This window comes from Gadus macrocephalus, chromosome 21 (assembly GCF_031168955.1).
Source record: "Gadus macrocephalus chromosome 21, ASM3116895v1".
In the NCBI taxonomy this organism is placed as follows: domain Eukaryota; kingdom Metazoa; phylum Chordata; class Actinopteri; order Gadiformes; family Gadidae; genus Gadus; species Gadus macrocephalus.
In genome coordinates, this window is record NC_082402.1 from 2,901,576 (window position 1) to 2,919,237 (window position 17,662).

General features: G+C 52.0%; 1 protein-coding gene across 3 annotated transcripts in view; it reads left to right on the plus strand.

The window, feature by feature from the left end:
* syne1a (spectrin repeat containing, nuclear envelope 1a) overlaps window positions 1–17,662 on the plus strand; it is a 59,365-nt gene that overhangs the window by 39,833 nt on the left and 1,870 nt on the right. For 2 of the 3 annotated variants that reach the window (XM_060041832.1, XM_060041835.1), the window contains 16 exons: window positions 75–237; window positions 1,292–1,479; window positions 2,094–2,244; window positions 3,014–3,196; window positions 4,475–4,612; window positions 5,602–5,793; window positions 6,893–7,256; window positions 7,944–8,012; window positions 8,737–8,843; window positions 9,195–9,321; window positions 10,343–10,539; window positions 11,408–11,614; window positions 12,244–12,372; window positions 12,931–13,200; window positions 13,932–14,018; window positions 14,801–14,859. In XM_060041832.1, the coding sequence (XP_059897815.1) occupies window positions 75–237; window positions 1,292–1,479; window positions 2,094–2,244; window positions 3,014–3,196; window positions 4,475–4,612; window positions 5,602–5,793; window positions 6,893–7,256; window positions 7,944–8,012; window positions 8,737–8,843; window positions 9,195–9,321; window positions 10,343–10,539; window positions 11,408–11,614; window positions 12,244–12,372; window positions 12,931–13,200; window positions 13,932–14,018; window positions 14,801–14,859 (2,631 nt within the window). The remainder of the gene's footprint in view (window positions 1–74; window positions 238–1,291; window positions 1,480–2,093; window positions 2,245–3,013; window positions 3,197–4,474; window positions 4,613–5,601; window positions 5,794–6,892; window positions 7,257–7,943; window positions 8,013–8,736; window positions 8,844–9,194; window positions 9,322–10,342; window positions 10,540–11,407; window positions 11,615–12,243; window positions 12,373–12,930; window positions 13,201–13,931; window positions 14,019–14,800; window positions 14,860–17,662) is intronic. The other variant, XM_060041834.1, reaches the window with a different exon arrangement.

Below are 17,662 nucleotides of genomic sequence, written 5' to 3' on the forward strand. Positions count from 1 at the left end.
CTCTCTCTCCCTCCCTGCCCCCCCTCCCTCCCTGCCCCCCCTCCCTCCCTGCCCCCCCTCCCTCTCCCCCTCAGGGTGAAGAAGCTGAAGGAGACCCTGGTGGCGGTGCAGCAGCTGGATAAGAACATGAGCAGCCTGCGGAGCTGGCTGGCCCACATCGAGACAGAGCTGTCCCGCCCCATCGTGTACGACACCTGCGACGACCTGGAGATCCAGAGGAAGCTCAACCAGCAGCAGGTGGGAACCGCCCTTTAGAACGGAGTGGGGACGGGAAGAACCACCGTTTACACAGAACCGCCCTTTAGAAAGGAGTGCAGAAGAACCAGAGTTGATTATAAAGAACTGCTCTTTGGAACAGAGGACAGATGGCAGACTAGTAACAGTTCTGGATACTTTTCCATTGAGGTTTAATTATTAATTGATTAGACAAAATAATTTAGCAATAGTAATGACAAATGGCAGTTGTTTATTTACCTATGCTTGGGGATACATGCTCTCTCCCTCCCTCTCTTTCTTTCTTTCCTTCTCCCTCTCGTTCTCGCTCTTACTCTCACTCTTGTTCTCTCTCTCTCTCTCTCTCTCTCTCTCTCTCTCTCTCTCTCTCTCTCTCTCTCTCTCTCTCTCTCTCGCTCTCACCTCACACTAAGTACTGCAGGTCTGTTTACATACAGTAAGGTTACACAACCAGACAAATAGTCCAAACTGGGCAGAGAGCTGGTAAAAATAGCCCTGACCCAGATATACCGGCAGCAGGTCCATCCAGTGGTCACGACACTGTACAGGGTCGGTGGTGTCCATGTCTCTCTCTATTTGGAGCGGGAATCTGTCTGCTGCCTGGCTCCAGGGCGCGAGGAAGGTGGGGCTCCGGATTCTTCAGAACTGTATTCTGAACTCTTCTTTGAGACACACAGATACAGTATGTAGTCTGCTTATCTCAATGCAGATAAAAGTGGGGCGGAACTAACTCAGCAGGGAGAGCGGGCTGACTTTTAACCCGGAGGTTGCTAGTTCAAGCCCCGGCCTCTGCCAGTTGAGTGTCAAGGTGTCCCTGAGCGGGACGCCTCACCCTAACTGCACCCTGTGAGCTGGCTGTCGCCTTGTGTGGTTGACTCAGCCGTTGGCATGTGAATGTGTGTATGAATAGTTGGTTGACTCGGATAAAGGCGTCGGCTAAACATAAAGAGAGAAGCGTTCTACCGTGTGTTTATCAAATCAAACAACAGAGGATGGCATAGTCGATCCCCCCCTGCATGTTCTCACTGCATCTCTCCCCCCCCCCCCCCCCCCCTAGGAGCTTCAGCGAGACATCGAGAAGCACAGCACGGGTGTGGCCTCAGTGCTGAACCTGTGCGAGGTGCTGCTGCACGACTGCGACGCGTGCTCCACGGAGACGGAGTGCGACTCCATCCAGCAGGCCACTCGAGGGCTGGACCGCCGGTGGAGGGCCATCTGCGCCCTGTCCATGGAGAGACGCCTCAAGTCAGTCCTTCTAACAGCACACACACACACACACACACACACACACACACACACACACACACACACACACCGTATCATATCACCACGCCTCAAGTCGGTCCCTCACCGCACACATCGCCGCACATGACAGTGAGGATGCGTTCCTTTATCGTGATTGAACGTTAATGCAGTGGTGCATATGGGTAAGGGTTAACCGGTAGGGATTAGGGTTGGTCGGTTAGAATTAGGGTTAGTGGGTGAGGGTTAGGGTTGGTCTGACCCTATTCAATTATTTATCCATTAATACCTTACTTAACATGGGTTAACCTAACCCCTACCCTAACCATTAACCTAGCTAACATCGACTGTTAATTGACTGTTAGATAATGCTTTTTACTGCATTAACTAATGTAAATATAGGGTAAATTAATTACTGTACCCTTATTGTAAAGTGTCACCCATATTTATCGCACATGTCTTCTCAAGATATGAGTAGTGTATAGATTAGTGTAGGGTTTAGCGTTCATCATGAGTGAGTGGCGAAGGTTCCACGCAGTCCAGGGCGTTCCTCCCCGTTCTCCGTCCCTGTGGTGTTGGCGTTGATGTTCCTGTGGTGCCGTTTGCTGCGTGAGCAGGATGGAGGAAACGTGGCGGCTGTGGCAGAAGTTCCTCGGCGACTACGGCCGCTTCGAGGAGTGGCTGAGGACCTCTGAGAGGACCGCGGCGCTGCCCAACTCGTCGGGCGTCCTGTACACCGTGGCCAAGGAGGAGCTGAAGAAGTTTGAGGTGAGGGGCGGAGCCTAACCCCGAGGAATTAACAGAGACATGGGCAACTGGGAGGAGATGCTCGGGGATGTGCAATGCATGCTGGGTAGTGGCTTAAGGGGCCTGGGTGGTGGTGGGTGGTTTGTTGGTGGAAGTGGTGGTGGGTGGTGGTAGTGGGTGGGGGTTGCACTGGATAGGGTTTGGGTGGTGGGTGGGGTGGTGGTGGTGTTGGGGGTTTAGTGTCATGTTACTTACTGGCCATGGAGGCTGCTGGACTGCAGTCACCCCAGTCATTCTCAATGAGGGATTCCTGCCTAGACGAGATCAGACCGGTCTTTTCCGGTCCGGTCTGTTATGAGGTCATCTCTTGGGGGCACAAACATAATACCAACTGGACGGTTGAACCATTCATTTCAGTTAAAAAGGGCATAAATAATGAACATATTTTATGTTTGTGTACATTTGTGTTACAACATATAACACAGCTATAAGCTTACGGTACTATATGTAATTGTTAATGTGCAATGATTTAATTTGTTGCTGTAAACTTCAGGGGTGGAGCTTAAATAATGACAACTACATATAGAGCAATATTGATAACTTTTCAAACGTACACATAGATAATACATATATATATAATCCCTTGATTATATATTTTTTGTGATCATTAGTCTAAACCATTTTGTGTGTGTGTGTGTGTGTGTGTGTGTGTGTGTGTGTGTGTGTGTGTGTGTGTGTGTGTGTGTGTGTGTGTGTGTGTGTGTGTGTGTGTGTGTGTGTGTGTGTCCAGGCCTTCCAGCGCCAGGTGCAGGAGTGTCTGACCCAGCTGGAGCTGATCAACAAGCAGTACCGCCGTCTGGCCCGGGAGAACCGCACCGACGCGTCCTGCCGGCTGCGGGAGATGGTCCACGACGGGAACCGGCGCTGGGATCACCTGCAGAGGCGGGTCGCCTCCATCCTGCGCAGGCTCAAGGTACCCGTGATGCATCCCCTGGTCGCCATGGAGACCTGATTGAGCGTGTGAACTCGTGAACTTGGGTTGACTGCGGTTAAAGCCCTTTGGTCCTGATGATGCTGACCCCTTTGGTCCTGATGCTGACCCCTTTGGTCCTGATGCTGACCCCTTTGGTCCTGATGCTGACCCCTTTGGTCCTGATGATGCTGACCCCCTTTGGTCCTGATGCTGACCCCTTTGGTCCTGATGCTGACCCCTTTGGTCCTGATGATGCTGACCCCTTTGGTCCTGATGCTGACCCCTTTGGTCCTGATGATGCTGACCCCTTTGGTCCTGATGATGCTGACCCCTTTGGTCCTGATGATGCTGACCCCTTTGGTCCTGATGATGCTGACCCCTTTGGTCCTGATGATGCTGACCCCTTTGGTCCTGATGCTGACCCCTTTGGTCCTGATGATGCTGACCCCTTTGGTCCTGATGCTGCCCCCTTTGGTCCTGATGATGCTGACCCCTTTGGTCCTGATGATGCTGACCCCTTTGGTCCTGATGATGCTGACCCCTTTGGTCCTGATGATGCTGACCCCTTTGGTCCTGATGCTGACCCCTTTGGTCCTGATGATGCTGACCCCTTTGGTCCTGATGCTGACCCCTTTGGTCCTGATGATGCTGACCCCTTTGGTCCTGATGCTGCCCCCTTTGGTCCTGATGATGCTGACCCCTTTGGTCCTGATGATGCTGACCCCTTTGGTCCTGATGCTGCCCCCTTTGGTCCTGATGATGCTGACCCCTTTGGTCCTGATGATGCTGACCCCTTTGGTCCTGATGATGCTGACCCCTTTGGTCCTGATGCTGACCCCTTTGGTCCTGATGATGCTGACCCCTTTGGTCCTGATGATGCTGACCTGTTTGGTTCTGATGCTGACCCCTTTGGTCCTGATGATGCTGACCCCTTTGGTCCTGATGCTGCCCCCTTTGGTCCTGATGATGCTGACCCCTTTGGTCCTGATGATGCTGACCCCTTTGGTCCTGATGATGCTGACCTGTTTGGTTCTGATGCTGACCCCTTTGGTCCTGATGATGCTGACCCCTTTGGTTCTGATGCTGCCCCCTTTGGTCCTGATGCTGACCCCTTTGGTCCTGATGCTGCCCCCTTTGGTCCTGATTATGCTGACCTGTTTGGTCCTGATGCTGCCCCCTTTGGTCCTGATGATGCTGACCCCTTTGGTCCTGATGCTGCCCCCTTTGGTCCTGATTATGCTGACCTGTTTGGTCCTGATGCTGCCCCTCTTCTCCCAGCACTTCATCAGCCAGAGGGAGGAGTTTGAGACGGCCCAGGACAGCATCCTGGTGTGGCTGACGGAGATGGACCTGCAGCTCACCAACATCGAGCACTTCTCCGAGTGTGACGTCCACGCCAAGATCAAGCAGCTCAGGGTAGGCCGCCACAGCTCTTTAACCCGGGGGGACTGCGACGCAGGAGAGGGGGTTTGGTGGGTGGGGGAAATCCTTGTTTTTGGATGCAAACACTTGATTAGGTCTCCAGATCTCTGTTGTCTTTTTCATTTGTATTCTAGGGCTGTGCTTTTCGTTTTTTTTTTTTTTGATTTAATTGTATTATATATGGTTATACTATTGCTTACTCTCGACATCTAACCTCTGTGTGTTTGTATATGTGTCTGTCTGTATGTGTGTATCTGTTTGTGTAAGTGTACGTGTATATGTGTGTGTGTGTGTGTGTGTGTGTGTGTATCTCTGTATCTATATATCTCTGTCTCTGTCTGTCTGTATCTCTGTCTGTATCTATGTATCTCTGTCTCTGTCTCTCTTTCTCTCTCTCTGTCTCTCTGTCTGTGTGTATCTCTGTATGTCTGTCTGTCTGTCTGTATCTCTGTATGTCTGTCTGTGTGTATCTGCCTGTGTGTATCTCTGTCTGTGTCTGTATGTCTCATTCTCTGTCTCTGTCTGTCTGTCTCTCTGTCTGTCTGTCTGTGTGTATCTCTGTCTGTATCTCTGTCTGTCTGTCTGTCTGTCTGTCTCTCTGTCTGTGTGTATCTCTGTCTGTCTCTCTGTCTGTGTGTATCTCTGTCTGTCTCTCTGTCTGTGTGTATCTCTGTCTGCATCTCTGTCTGTGTGTATCTCTGTCTGTCTGTCTGTCTGTGTGTATCTCTGTCTGTCTCTCTGTCTGTCTGTCTGTATCTCTGTCTGTCTGTCTGTCTGTCTGTCTGTCTGTGTGTATCTCTGTCTGTGTGTATCTCTGTCTGTCTCTGTGTGTATCTCTGTCTGTCTGTCTCTCTGTCTGTATCTCTGTCTGTCTGTCTGTCTGTGTGTATCTCTGTCTGTCTGTCTGTCTGTCTGTCTGTCTGTCTGTCTGTCTGTGTGTATCTCTGTCTGTCTGTCTGTGTGTATCTGCGTGTGGTCCCCAGGCCTTCCAGCAGGAGATCCAGCTGAACACGGGCCGCATGGAGCTGGTGCTGCGTCAGGGGGAGGGGCTGCTGGAGAAGAGCGAGCCGCTGGACGCCGCCGTGATCGAGGACGAGCTGGGGGAGCTGCGTCGCTACGCCCTGGAGGTGTTCGGCCGCGTCGACCGCTACTACAAGAAGCTCACGCGCCTGCCGGTCGGTTGGCCGCCATTTTGGGACGCCTTTGTTCTTGCGTTTGTTTCGACGCTTTCGAGCGCTGTCCGTCTGTGGAGGCTTTTAAACGCAACGCTAGAATTAAATTTAAATCAGGGAAGGACTAAGGACTACTATTTTCCTGAGTAGTTACCGTTTGGGTATTCTTGTGTGAATGTATATAAAGTACCGAAGAATCTGTAATTCCATTAATAACCATGAAGAACGGGTGAATGCATGTTTAACCTATTTACCCCAATGAAGTATATTTGGATATTAAAAAAATATTCAAAAAGTTATTATTCGTATCTTAGTGTATGCAGACTAAGTGTGTTTACATGGACGAGTTGACGGACATGTCGGTGTTTAGGAGACGGGGGAGGGACTGCGTTACGATGAGGCCTGGTGAACTTTTGGCTCAGTGCACTCTGGGTAGCGAGACAGAACACCTGTGGGCACGTGTCACTCAAACATGTGCTCGATGCCAGGGAGGGAAAACCGCTGTGACACTTTATCATGTCAGCCGAACACACTCTCTACTCCCCTCGCTGAACCTCACACGCACACACACACACGCAAACACACATTCACACATACGCGCACATATGCAAGCAAGCACACATTCACACACACTCATTAGAAGCTCACTCAATGAATTCCAAAAAATGTTTTTTGCTTTCATTGTATAATCCGGTCAGTCTGTCATTGAAGGCTTGTTAAACACATCCTTTGAACATCTGTGAATAAACAGAAAAAATACAATCTACTCTCAGGGGAAACAGTATAAAATAGTTCAATTATTAACCTCGAAAAGAAAATTGATATTTTTTTGCATTTTCTAATCCTACTAAAAATTTTCAAATGTTTAGTATATGAAGGGAGAAACAAACCTCATGTTCCAACTCCCTTAACACCTTTCCTTATTCCCTCCCTCTCTTCTCCTCACTCCCTTACCACCTTCCCTTATTCCCTCCCTTACCCCTGTCATCTCTCCCTTAACACCTTCCCTTACTCCCTTCCTCTCTTGTCCTCACTCCGTTATCACCTTCCCTTACTCCCTTTACCCCCTCTCCCCCTCCCTCCCCTCCCCCCCCCCCCCCAGCTGGTGGATGACGATCTGGACGGCTCGGACCGCGAGCTAGAGGACGCTGAGGAGGAGGAGGAGGAGGAGGAAGAGGAGGAGGAGGGCGTGGCCTCGGACCTCTCAGACCTCCAGTGGGGCGACGCCTCCCCGGCCCACGGGGGACGTCCCGCCGCCGCCTCCGCCCTGGTGCGTGCCGAGCGCTCGGGCCGGGACACCCCCGCCAGCGTGGACTCCATCCCGCTGGAGTGGGACCACGACTACGACCTGAGCCGCGGGCTGGACGGCGCGGCGGAGGGGCGGGGCCTGGGTGGCGACGCAGGGGGGCGGGGCCAGGAGCGAGAGGACGAGTACCTGGGCACGGCGGTGACGGCCGGGCTGTCAGGTGGGTTCCCCGGCCGTGTTGTAGGGGGGGACCGAGGGATCGATGCACTGTAACACTTGCAAATGGATCAAACACAACACAACACATGCTGGATTTAGTATACAAACCATATATTCAGACAACACAGTGCCTGACAGAAACAAGAATAACCAGTGTCGCCCTGTCTGAATTTGCAGCGCATTTTCCAAATGCTGCTCATGTGTCAAATTGTTGAAGCGTTTTTTCTTAGTCCGCTTGAGTTTTGTCTAATTTAGCTTTCTTGAGTTATAGTGCGTACTGGGCTGTAGATATTATTCTGGGGTACATATTTAAAACTGTCCATTTTGCAGACGATTGTGCCCTGAATCCAAACCATATATTACAAATGTACCAACTTGCCTAATTGAATTCTGAGCTCTTCCTTCATGACGTGTCCCAGAATTCACTCTGAGTCGCTTTGTATGAAGGCTTTACATATACATTGTAAATATATTCAACCATATCTCCAGACAGCTGACCCATATCTAATATAACCTCTTATATCTGTATCTTTATCCAGATGTAGGTAACTCACACTAAAACACAACAAACTCCATACATTCAACCACTTGTTCGCACGACGCACAGGAAACACACAGCCGAACAGCAGGTGGTTCCTCCCGTGCAGAGTCAGGTCGTAAGTGTCGTGTTGCGTCCCTCTCTCCCCAGATGTAGTTATCCCCGAGAGCACCGAGGCTTACATTAAACTGACCGAGAGCACCCTGCGGTCCTCCTCCGGTAGGCCACAACACCGCAGTGTCTGGGTGTCCCCCGCCTGAAGCACTAAAACACCGCCGCCGCCGCATGCTAGCGGTCGTAGCATCGAGCTACGCGCCACCGTGCCAGAACCCAACTAACGCGCATACCATTTAACCACAGAGCACGTCGGTTAGCATGCTACATTGGACTGCCGTGTTAGCTAGCACGGCCAGCACCGCATGATGTCACTCACCGTTCTCCTGACATTATTAGCTTACCGTTTAACCAGAGTGCACGTCGGTTAGCATGCTACATCAATTAGCATGCTGGTTTGTAATGCCTTGTTAGCTAGCACGATTAGTGCTGCATGATGTCCGTCTCCGTTCCCCTGCGCGGTCTCACCTGGCTGAGGTGAACCCCTTCATGTGCACATCCGTTTAACTCCATGCTAATCCATCGCATTGTTCCTCTTGCCTGCTAATGGTTTCACCACATGGTTCATCTAACAATGTTCACCTCCAGTGTGGAATATAACAAACTAGAACTAGCACGACTGGTTTCGTCTCCATCCACAAAGCTCTGCCATTCCCACAAATTCATATTTTCATGTTTTATCATATTTTGGTGGCATGCCGTGCTTGCTCCATCCGTCCGTGTCCTGTTGAGTTACAATCAACCCATGGCTGCGTTCCAAACGATACGCCGTTTGCATCGTCCTTCCCTCCCTGTCCAACCCTTGCTCTGCCTCGCCCCCTCCCTCCAGGGACTCCTGCCCACCTGAGGCAGCGGGACCCCGGCCTGGAGCGGCAGCAGAGGGAGGGCCTGGCCAACGGCTCCAGCCCCGAGCTGGACTCCTCCTACATGGGCTACGTGAGTCACCGGCACACCCCCGCTCAAACGACACACAACACACAACACAACACAACACATGGGCCACGTGAGTCAGCTGTACACAACACAGAGCATGTGGCTCGCTGGGTTATGATGACCCTGTCTCACTGGCTGCACTTTCATTATTGCGTCCTTCAATATTTTATTTACTTTCACTTTCACTTTTCACCTTCAAGTGATCAATATCGCTCTGTATGTATCTATTGATTAATCTTTTTGTACCTAATGTTCTCAATAATTGTATTTTAACGACCGTGCTTCTTACTCAATGTGCAAAGCGTACCAAGCATAACACTGAGACGATGAACGCTGTCTCCGTGGTTACCGTAGATGCGTCTGATGGGGGAGTGCAGGGGCAACATGGACGCCGTGAGGAGGGCGGAGGAGGAGCTGACGGAGGAGGAGGAGGACGCCCCGGGCCTCACCAATCCCATCAGCACCGACGCCCAGAGTGCAGGTCGGTGAAGGGGTCGCGGCCACAGAACACACTGCGTACACCGAAAACAGAACAGTATTCAACTCCCATACCCTGCCCTGAAACGCTAGTGAAACACCGTACCAATGGAAACCAATGGAAAGCCTGAGTCATCTTTTATTTACTCATTAAGCCACCGGTTCAATCTCCATGTGAGGCCTGCCCACATCGGGGATGTGTTTACCCCTTTATTGGGTCATTGGTTTAACAGGAACAGCTCACAATTCATATATTACACCAGATAGCTACAAGCTAGTTAGCGTATGTAAGCCCTGGGCTGGGCTGGGATCGAACCGAGTACCTTTGGGCTAAGATTAGGGAACACCAGCCACTACACTGCCCCCCACCCCAATACATTACCCAGACTCTCCTCTTTTACCATCGACCAATCAGAAGCCCTGACTGGTGTCCTCAGTAGTGTGACTTCGGCCATGTTCTCTCTGTGGTTCTCTCCGTGGTTCTGACCCGTGGTTCTCTCCGTGGTTCTGACCCGTGGTTCTGACCCCTGGTTCCCTCCAGGGTTCTGACCCGTGGTTCTCTCTGTGGTTCTGACCAGTGGTTCTCTCCGTGGTTCTGACCCGTGGTTCTGACCCGTGGTTCCCTCCAGGGTTCTGACCCGTGGTTCCCTCCAGGGTTCTGACCCGTGGTTCTCTCCGTGGTTCTGACCCGTGGTTCTGACCCCTGGTTCCCTCCAGGGTTCTGACCCGTGGTTCTCTCCGTGGTTCTGACCCGTGGTTCTGACCCCTGGTTCCCTCCAGGGTTCTGACCCGTGGTTCTGACCCGTGGTTCTGACCCGTGGTTCTGACCCGTGGTTCCCTCCAGGGTTCTGACCCGTGGTTCTCTCTGTGGTTCTGACCAGTGGTTCTCTCTGTGGTTCTGACCAGTGGTTCTCTCTGTGGTTCTGACCCGTGGTTCTCTCCGTGGTTCTGACCCGTGGTTCTGACCCCCGGTTCTCTGCGTGGTTCTCGGCGTGGTTTCTGACCCGTGGTTCCGCCCCTTCCAGGAGTGATCGAGCGCTGGGAGCTGCACCAGGCCCAGTCGCTCACCGACCGCCACCGGCAGAAGCAAAAGCAGCTGATCTCAGACCTGCAGACCATGAGGGCGTGGCTGGGCCAGTCGGAGGCGGAGCTAGGACACCTGCGGAGCCTGGACCTCAGCACAGACATACAGGCCATCCAGCAGCGCATCCGCAAGCTCAAGGTGTGTGTGTGTGTGTGTGTGGTTGGGGGGGGTGTGTGTGGTTGGGGGGTGTGTGTTTGTGTGTGTGTGTGTGTGTGTGTGTGTGTGTGTGCGCGTCAACTTAAGAGTGTGTGAATTAGCTTGTAATGAATATTAAAATATCTCTGAGGATCTGTTATTTATTGACATTAGTGAGTTAATATTCATTTTCCAAATTCTAATGAAGGACGTCAAGTACACACTATATCAAAAGACCTTTGATATAACTCTCGTTTAGATTATTTTTAGTAGTAGAGTAGCATGCAGTGTAGTCTTGTGTGTGTTTGAGTGGATGTGTAAGCCCACCCATCTCTGTCTGTACTGGAATCTCATTCTACTGGAGCTACACTGGGGTCCTGAAGTAAACCCGATCACCCCACACACACACACACACACACACACACACACACACACACACACACACACACATACATACACTCACTGTTGGCCTAGCGCTCGACCTCATGATAGCATACCTCTGTGCACAACTAGCCAAGAGACCGCGGCCTGCGAGCCATCTCACACCTTCTAAAAATACCCCGCCACTAACCCACATACACAAGCTCCATATAACCTTAACTTATACCCTTTTCCTGGACAGGAGCTTCCTAAACATGGTCTCTGGCCTCCGGCCTGGGGTGGAGGGGCAGTGATGTAATGGCCGCTGTTCTATTGCAGATACACGGTTCACCCCATGTTTGCTGTCTTAATCTAACCGTCATAGTCAATCAAGAGTTGAGTTAGGATCCCAGAAGGTGTAGCACCATGCTAACTACCATGCACACTATGGTTTTCCATCCCCATCACCTACCCTCCCTCTTCTCTCCCTCTGGCCCCGCCCCCCGTTCAGGAGCTGCAGAAGAGCATGGACGGCCACAAGTCAGAGGTGCTGTCAATCAACCTGAGTGGCAGCGAGTTCCTCCAATCGGAGCCTGACTCCGAGGAGGCGTGGGCCCTGAGGGACGGGCTGAAGGAGATGAACTCCCGCTGGGAGCGGCTCAGCTCCTCGCTGGAGGCCTGGAGGGAGGAGCTGCAGCGGGCGCTGATGCAGTGCCAGGTAGGACCAGCACGCACACATGTGCACGTGTACGCATACACACACACACACAAATTGGTGGAAGAAAAAAAAAAGTTCCCAAAATCGTTTGATATTTATTTTTCGTCTTAGAATTGCCTTTGTGTGTTTACGTTATTGCACAGTTGATACAACTTTTTCAACTATTAGAACTACCGTAATTTTCGGACTAGAAGCCGCGCCTTTTTTTCCCGTTTTGCGATTCTGCGGCTTATATAACGGTGCGCTAATCTTTGAATTTTATAGCTAACGGCCACTAGGGGGCCTCCTAAATCTATGGATTTTTAAGCGGCGGGTTCCAGTGCGGCTTATATATGTAAACATCATTCAATTTAGCTGCTGCGGCTTATACTCCGGTGCGCCTTATAGTGCGGAAAATACGGTGCACAAACTCACACACACGTCGCTGCTTTCATGTTTCCTTTAGCACACCTTTGTTCTAGACGGGAGTATATCCTGAGATAAGATCCCCTCTGCACTGAATCCAGATTCAACACACACGCACACACACACACACACACACCCTCCCCTCCGAGTCCAACGCCTTCCTTTACCCATGGTGGGTCGCTCGCTCCAGTAGTGACCCCAGAACCCGTCTCCCTCTGCTGCAGGAGTTCCACGAGATGAGCCACGGACTGCTGCTGTGGCTGGAGCACATCGACCGCCGGCGGAACCAGCTGGGGCCGGCCGCGCCCTCGGCCGACCGGTCCACCCTGCGCTGCCACCACGCCACGCTCACGGTAGGACCACCCGCCGTCGCGGGGGGGAGTCGTCGTGCTTATTTTGGGTTAACGTCTGTTTTAGTGGTTCTGAAGTGGGAATACGCTGGTTAGGGGTCAGATCTCACACAAGCACACCTTTAAACGTGTTAAGGCTGCTTATAAATAGGATGAAGGCATCTAAAGTACGATATACCTAACAGTCTCACAAGTCATTTTAGATGTGTTAACATCTCCAGCAACAATCGTAAACATGATATCATAACGTGAGGTCGTAACGTGATAAAGTAAACTGATATCATAACGTGAGGTCGTAACGTGATAAAGTAAACTGATATCATAACGTGAGGTCGTATCGTGATAAAGTAAACATGATATCATAACGTGAGGTCGTATCGTGATAAAGTAAACTGATATTGTAATGTGAGGTCGTAACGTGATAAAGTAAACTGATATTGTAATGTGAGACTGTAAAGTGAGATCGTAACGTGATAACATAACGTAATAACGGAACATAATAACGTAACGTGACAACGTAATAACATCCCCCATCATTCCCCCCCCCCACCCCCCGCCCAGCAAATCAAGCAGGAGCTGCTGGACTCCCAGCAGAAGGTGTCGGCCCTCCAGGAGCTGTCGACCCAGCTGCTGGTCCACATCCAGCCCTCGGGCCCCGGCGCCCAGCCCCCGGGGGGCCCTGCGGCCCCGCCCTCGGGCCCCGGGGAGCGGCTGGAGGCCCAGGAGAAGGTGCACGTCATCTGGAACCGGCTGAAGCTGCTCCTCAGGGAGGTGAACGTGGACCTGGAGGAGCTGGAGAGGAGGCTGGAGGAGGCCGGCCAGGGGAAGCAGGTCAGAGGCCGGAGTCGAGCCTGTGTTTCGTTGTGGTTCCAGTAGTAGAGCGATACAATTATGTGTTGATCCCCCGGAGGTGAAGTTCCTGTGTGTACACCAGCCCAGCAGCAGTGGAAGACACAGGATGTAATACAATTCAATAAAAATACAAAGTAGTGCTAAGGAACACAAAAATGGATGCAGAAGTAAACATTAAAGTAAGGACAAGCAGAACAAACAGGACAAACGAAACAAACAATGTAAGTGATAAAGTGGCCCAGTGCCAGTGCCAGTACTCCACAGTATATAAGTTACAGCCTCGGGCCAGGCCATACAACAGCGCCCTATCCCTGAGCCCAAAGCACACCCAGAGAGTACTTTGGGCTCTTAATGAAAAACGAAGATGATTGAATACTGTTTTATCGGAGCTCAGCCCACAACGTGTAGGTGCAGAAGGGCAGTGTTTAATCGCCGGCATTGTAGAGGACTTAAGTCTGTTTTGGACGTGGACATTTTCAGGAATACTATTGTGTGTCGGCTTTGGGTCCCAGCCTTCTTGGGGGGCGGAACCCCGACCATCCACCCCCAATACCAGGGAAAGACACCTGGAAAAGCAGCAGATACAGAGCAACACTCACACAGAATCCCTCCTACACACATCTGTCATCCCTCCGCTCACATTTCAATCAGGATCAGAAAATGGCGTCGCGGTCAAAGTAACAGATTTTTATTTTTCATTGTTTCAACAGGAGTCGCTGTCCCACGTGAACAAAGCCCACCTGTCGGGAACCCCTCGTCCCGTCTCCCTAGGGTCCGTCCCCAACCGGCGACGACTGGTAATGTGCTCCACGTTTTACCGTCCAGCTCTCCGGCCGGTAGGGGGCGCCGGCTACACTTTAGCACAGGAAACCCCTTAAGCGCTGTGCAGCGAAACATGGAGAAACCCCTATTTTATGAAGTAGTCCTCTAAGATGACGTTTGATTTCCTTCCTATAGCTCGGAGATCTTAGATTCGAATCTATTTTTTTCAGTTCATTTCTCTCCTGCTTTCAGACGTCCTGTTAACATGCTAACCCAATACCAAATGTTTGCTAGCTACCCCGATTTTGATGATAGTGGTTTAAAGAGGAGGTCATCGTCACTATGTTTACGCAAATGTGTCTCCAAAACCTCACAAGAAATACTGGCTTTTCTTTTTTTATGAACGCGACGCCATGGCGACGATTCGGAGATTGTGATGGATTTCATCCTCATTAACCAAAGGATGAACCACACAATCCCGCGTCCACCTCACTCACTCCCACCACCCTGTCTCCTGACGCCCCCAATGTTAGTCTCGAGAAGCCAGATTTCTTAGTACTTGATTGTACGATCACCATCATTGATCATGTTGCTGCCTCCCCCCCCCTCCCCCTGCCCCTCCCCCTTTGGTTATTATCTCCCTAGCGATACGACTTCTGCTCTCTCATCGTTTTTTTATTTGGTTTTACTCTCATCAGAAGCTTGGTCTTTATTTGCCCTGGACTGAAACATTGTTTTTCTTTTTTTTCACTCCCTCCTCTCCCTCCCTCCCTCCCTCCCTCCCTCTCCTCCCCCCTTGCTCATTGCCTTGGTACAGCCCCGGGGCAAAAGTAGTCAGGCCCGCGCAGGATACCCCAGCAGAGGCCCCCGCCACAGGTACCAATTGCCCTGGACTCTCTAGAACCCGGGGAGGGTAACGGAACCGCGCGCACCCCCACCTAGATCCCCCACCTCGAACCGCCACCTAGAACCTCCATCCTATCTGCCACTTCTTAACTCAATCAAATCTAAACTAAACTGGCAAACAAACTAAACGTCCAATCACGAAATCAATCTGTCTATCATCAAAAAGATGATTTTGATTACTGTTGATTTTTCTTTGCGACTCCGCCGAGATTGTCAAATGTCGGAGTGGTCTCTAGCCCCCCCCCCCCCCCCCCCCCCTCAGCGTGCGTTCCATGACCCTCCCTCGTTCTAGAAGCCTCCTTACTGGCTGTTTTCATGAGCTGGGATTGGCTGATCCATGGGCCAGCTCCCTGTCATGTTGTGAACTGTCTCTCTGTCGTTTTGACGTGCTGTGCACTGCCTTGACCTGCTGCTCCCTCCCTCTGCGGAATGGCACCATCACCCCCATCATTCCCATCCGACTTTGGGTTTTCCTTTTCCCTTTTGTTGCTTCTCGTTTGGGGAAAATCGGTGTTGTGTTGTAGTGCTGTCCTTCGCCCACCAGGTGGCGGGTGTGCGAGTCCTCACACCCACAGCCTCCCCCCCTGCCTCTGTCCCCTGTGTATCCTTCCCCCCATGGCTCCAGCCATGACTCTTCTGTCACATTCTCTCTCCACACACAGAGCCGCACTTACAGTTTTGGGGATCATGTTGGGAAGAGTGCCGATACATACTGGTTCTGCTGTGGCCAGCGCCTTGGGCCTGGTACGGTTGATCCTAACACCAGTCCTGACCGGTTCCCCCCCCCCCTCCAAGTCACTCCACCGCTGATTCCAAAACGTCACGTTTAATTAGTATTTTGGACGTGTAGAAATGACGACGTGGTCAAAAGCTACTAGTTAGGCACATTGTCTAGGGCTAGGGTTAGGGAAAACAAACGGGTTAGGGTTAGGGTTAACCCTTAGGGTGAGAGAGAGAGAGAGAGAGAGAGAGAGAGAGAGAGAGAGAGAGAGAGAGAGAGAGAGAGAGACGGGTTAGGGTTAACCCTTAACCTAACCCATTTGTTGTTGGGGTTAGGGTTAACCCTTAACCTAACCCATTTGTTGTTAGGGTTACCCTAAGCCGTTAGTTCTGAGCCCCAGGGTCCCGCTGGGAGCAGTGCGTGTCTGCGCAGCCTGAGAAGCGGTGGCCTTGGACGGCCTCTCTGGGCTGAGCAGCATGACATGGGGACGACAGGAGAGGCCTTCCTTGATTGGCTCCTCTGTATGCACAATGGCGAGCCCCCCTGCGCCCCCCCCCCCCCCCCCCCTCCTGCGCCCATTACTCACTAATTGGAGACGGAAATTGAAATGTGTGTTACCATGGAGAGGAGTGTTCTGGTGGGCTCAGAGAAGGGCCAGAACAGCTGACACACACACACACATGTGCACACGCATATACATACACACACACACACACACACACACACACACACACACACACACACACACACACAGACGCTTATACACATGCAGGCAAGCACGCACATACACACACGCAAACGCGCACACGAACACACACACACACATGCAAACGTGCGCACAAACACACACATGCAAACCCGCACAAACGCACGCACACACCCGCGGGTACATACACATACACAAACGCGCATACACGCGCACAGACATTCACAAACACATATGCATACACACACGCACACAAACACACACACACATGCATATACACAGGCACGCACTCACACACGAACACTCATACACATGCACACACACGCACACACACACACACACACACACACAGACAGACACCCACACAGGAGGGCCTTCGCGGCCGGGAAGGTTCCCAGCCACAGCGGGAGGAACAGGAAGTGGGTCTGAGTCGTCTGGGCACAGAGCCTCGGTCACTTCCTCCTCCGGGCGGACCGGGAACGCCATGTTCCTCTGGGGGAGGACTGAGGGAGTGGGAGGGAGTGTGAGGGAGAGAGAGAGAGGGAGGGAGAAGGAGAGGGAGAAGGAGAGAGAGAGGGAGATGGTGATAGGGGAGAGAGAGAGAGAGAGAGAGAAAGGGGGAGAAAGGGAAACTTTTGGCCCCGTTGCGCCATGTCTCAAAGGAGAGAGGACCTTGAACTCTCACACACTAGGCTGCGGAGCCAGAGAGAGAGAGAGAGAGAGAGGGGGAGGGGGAGAGAGAGAGGGAGAGTGGGGGAAAGAGGGGGAGAGAGAAGGAAAGGGAGAGAGAGAGAGAGAGACAGACGTTCTCCTCAGCCAATCACACAGGAGGACGCCTTGTAAGCCGATTCCCACTTTGAGTGTTCCCCGTGCATGTGTGTGTGTGTGTGTGTGTGGTCCTCTGAGCCCCTGTGTGTTCCTTCTGCGTGTCTTCTAGGAATGTATGGTGGGGCGCGCAGGCCCTCTCGTCGTGTCCTCCTCCTCTCTCCTCCTCCCCTCCTCCTCTCTCCTCCTCCCCTCCTCCTCTCTCCTCCCCAGATGTCTTTCAGTTGTGCATACGTGTTTGTGCGTACCATCCTCTCTCTGCACCCCACATCCAGTCCTCGTTCCCCGGGCTCTGGTTGGTCTGCGGAGGTGCTCCCTACGGGTGTTCGAGTCCCTTTGGGTTCTGATGCACCTTACTGCGTTCAAAATGTAAACACGCCCCTCCCCGCCGATACGGGGCCGATGCAGACCAACTCAAAGCCAGGAGTACAGTTTAGATGCCATCTCCTCCCTGACCACCACTCAGGATCTCTCTCTCTCTCTCTCTCTCTCTCTCTCTCTCTCTCTCTCTCTCTCTCTCT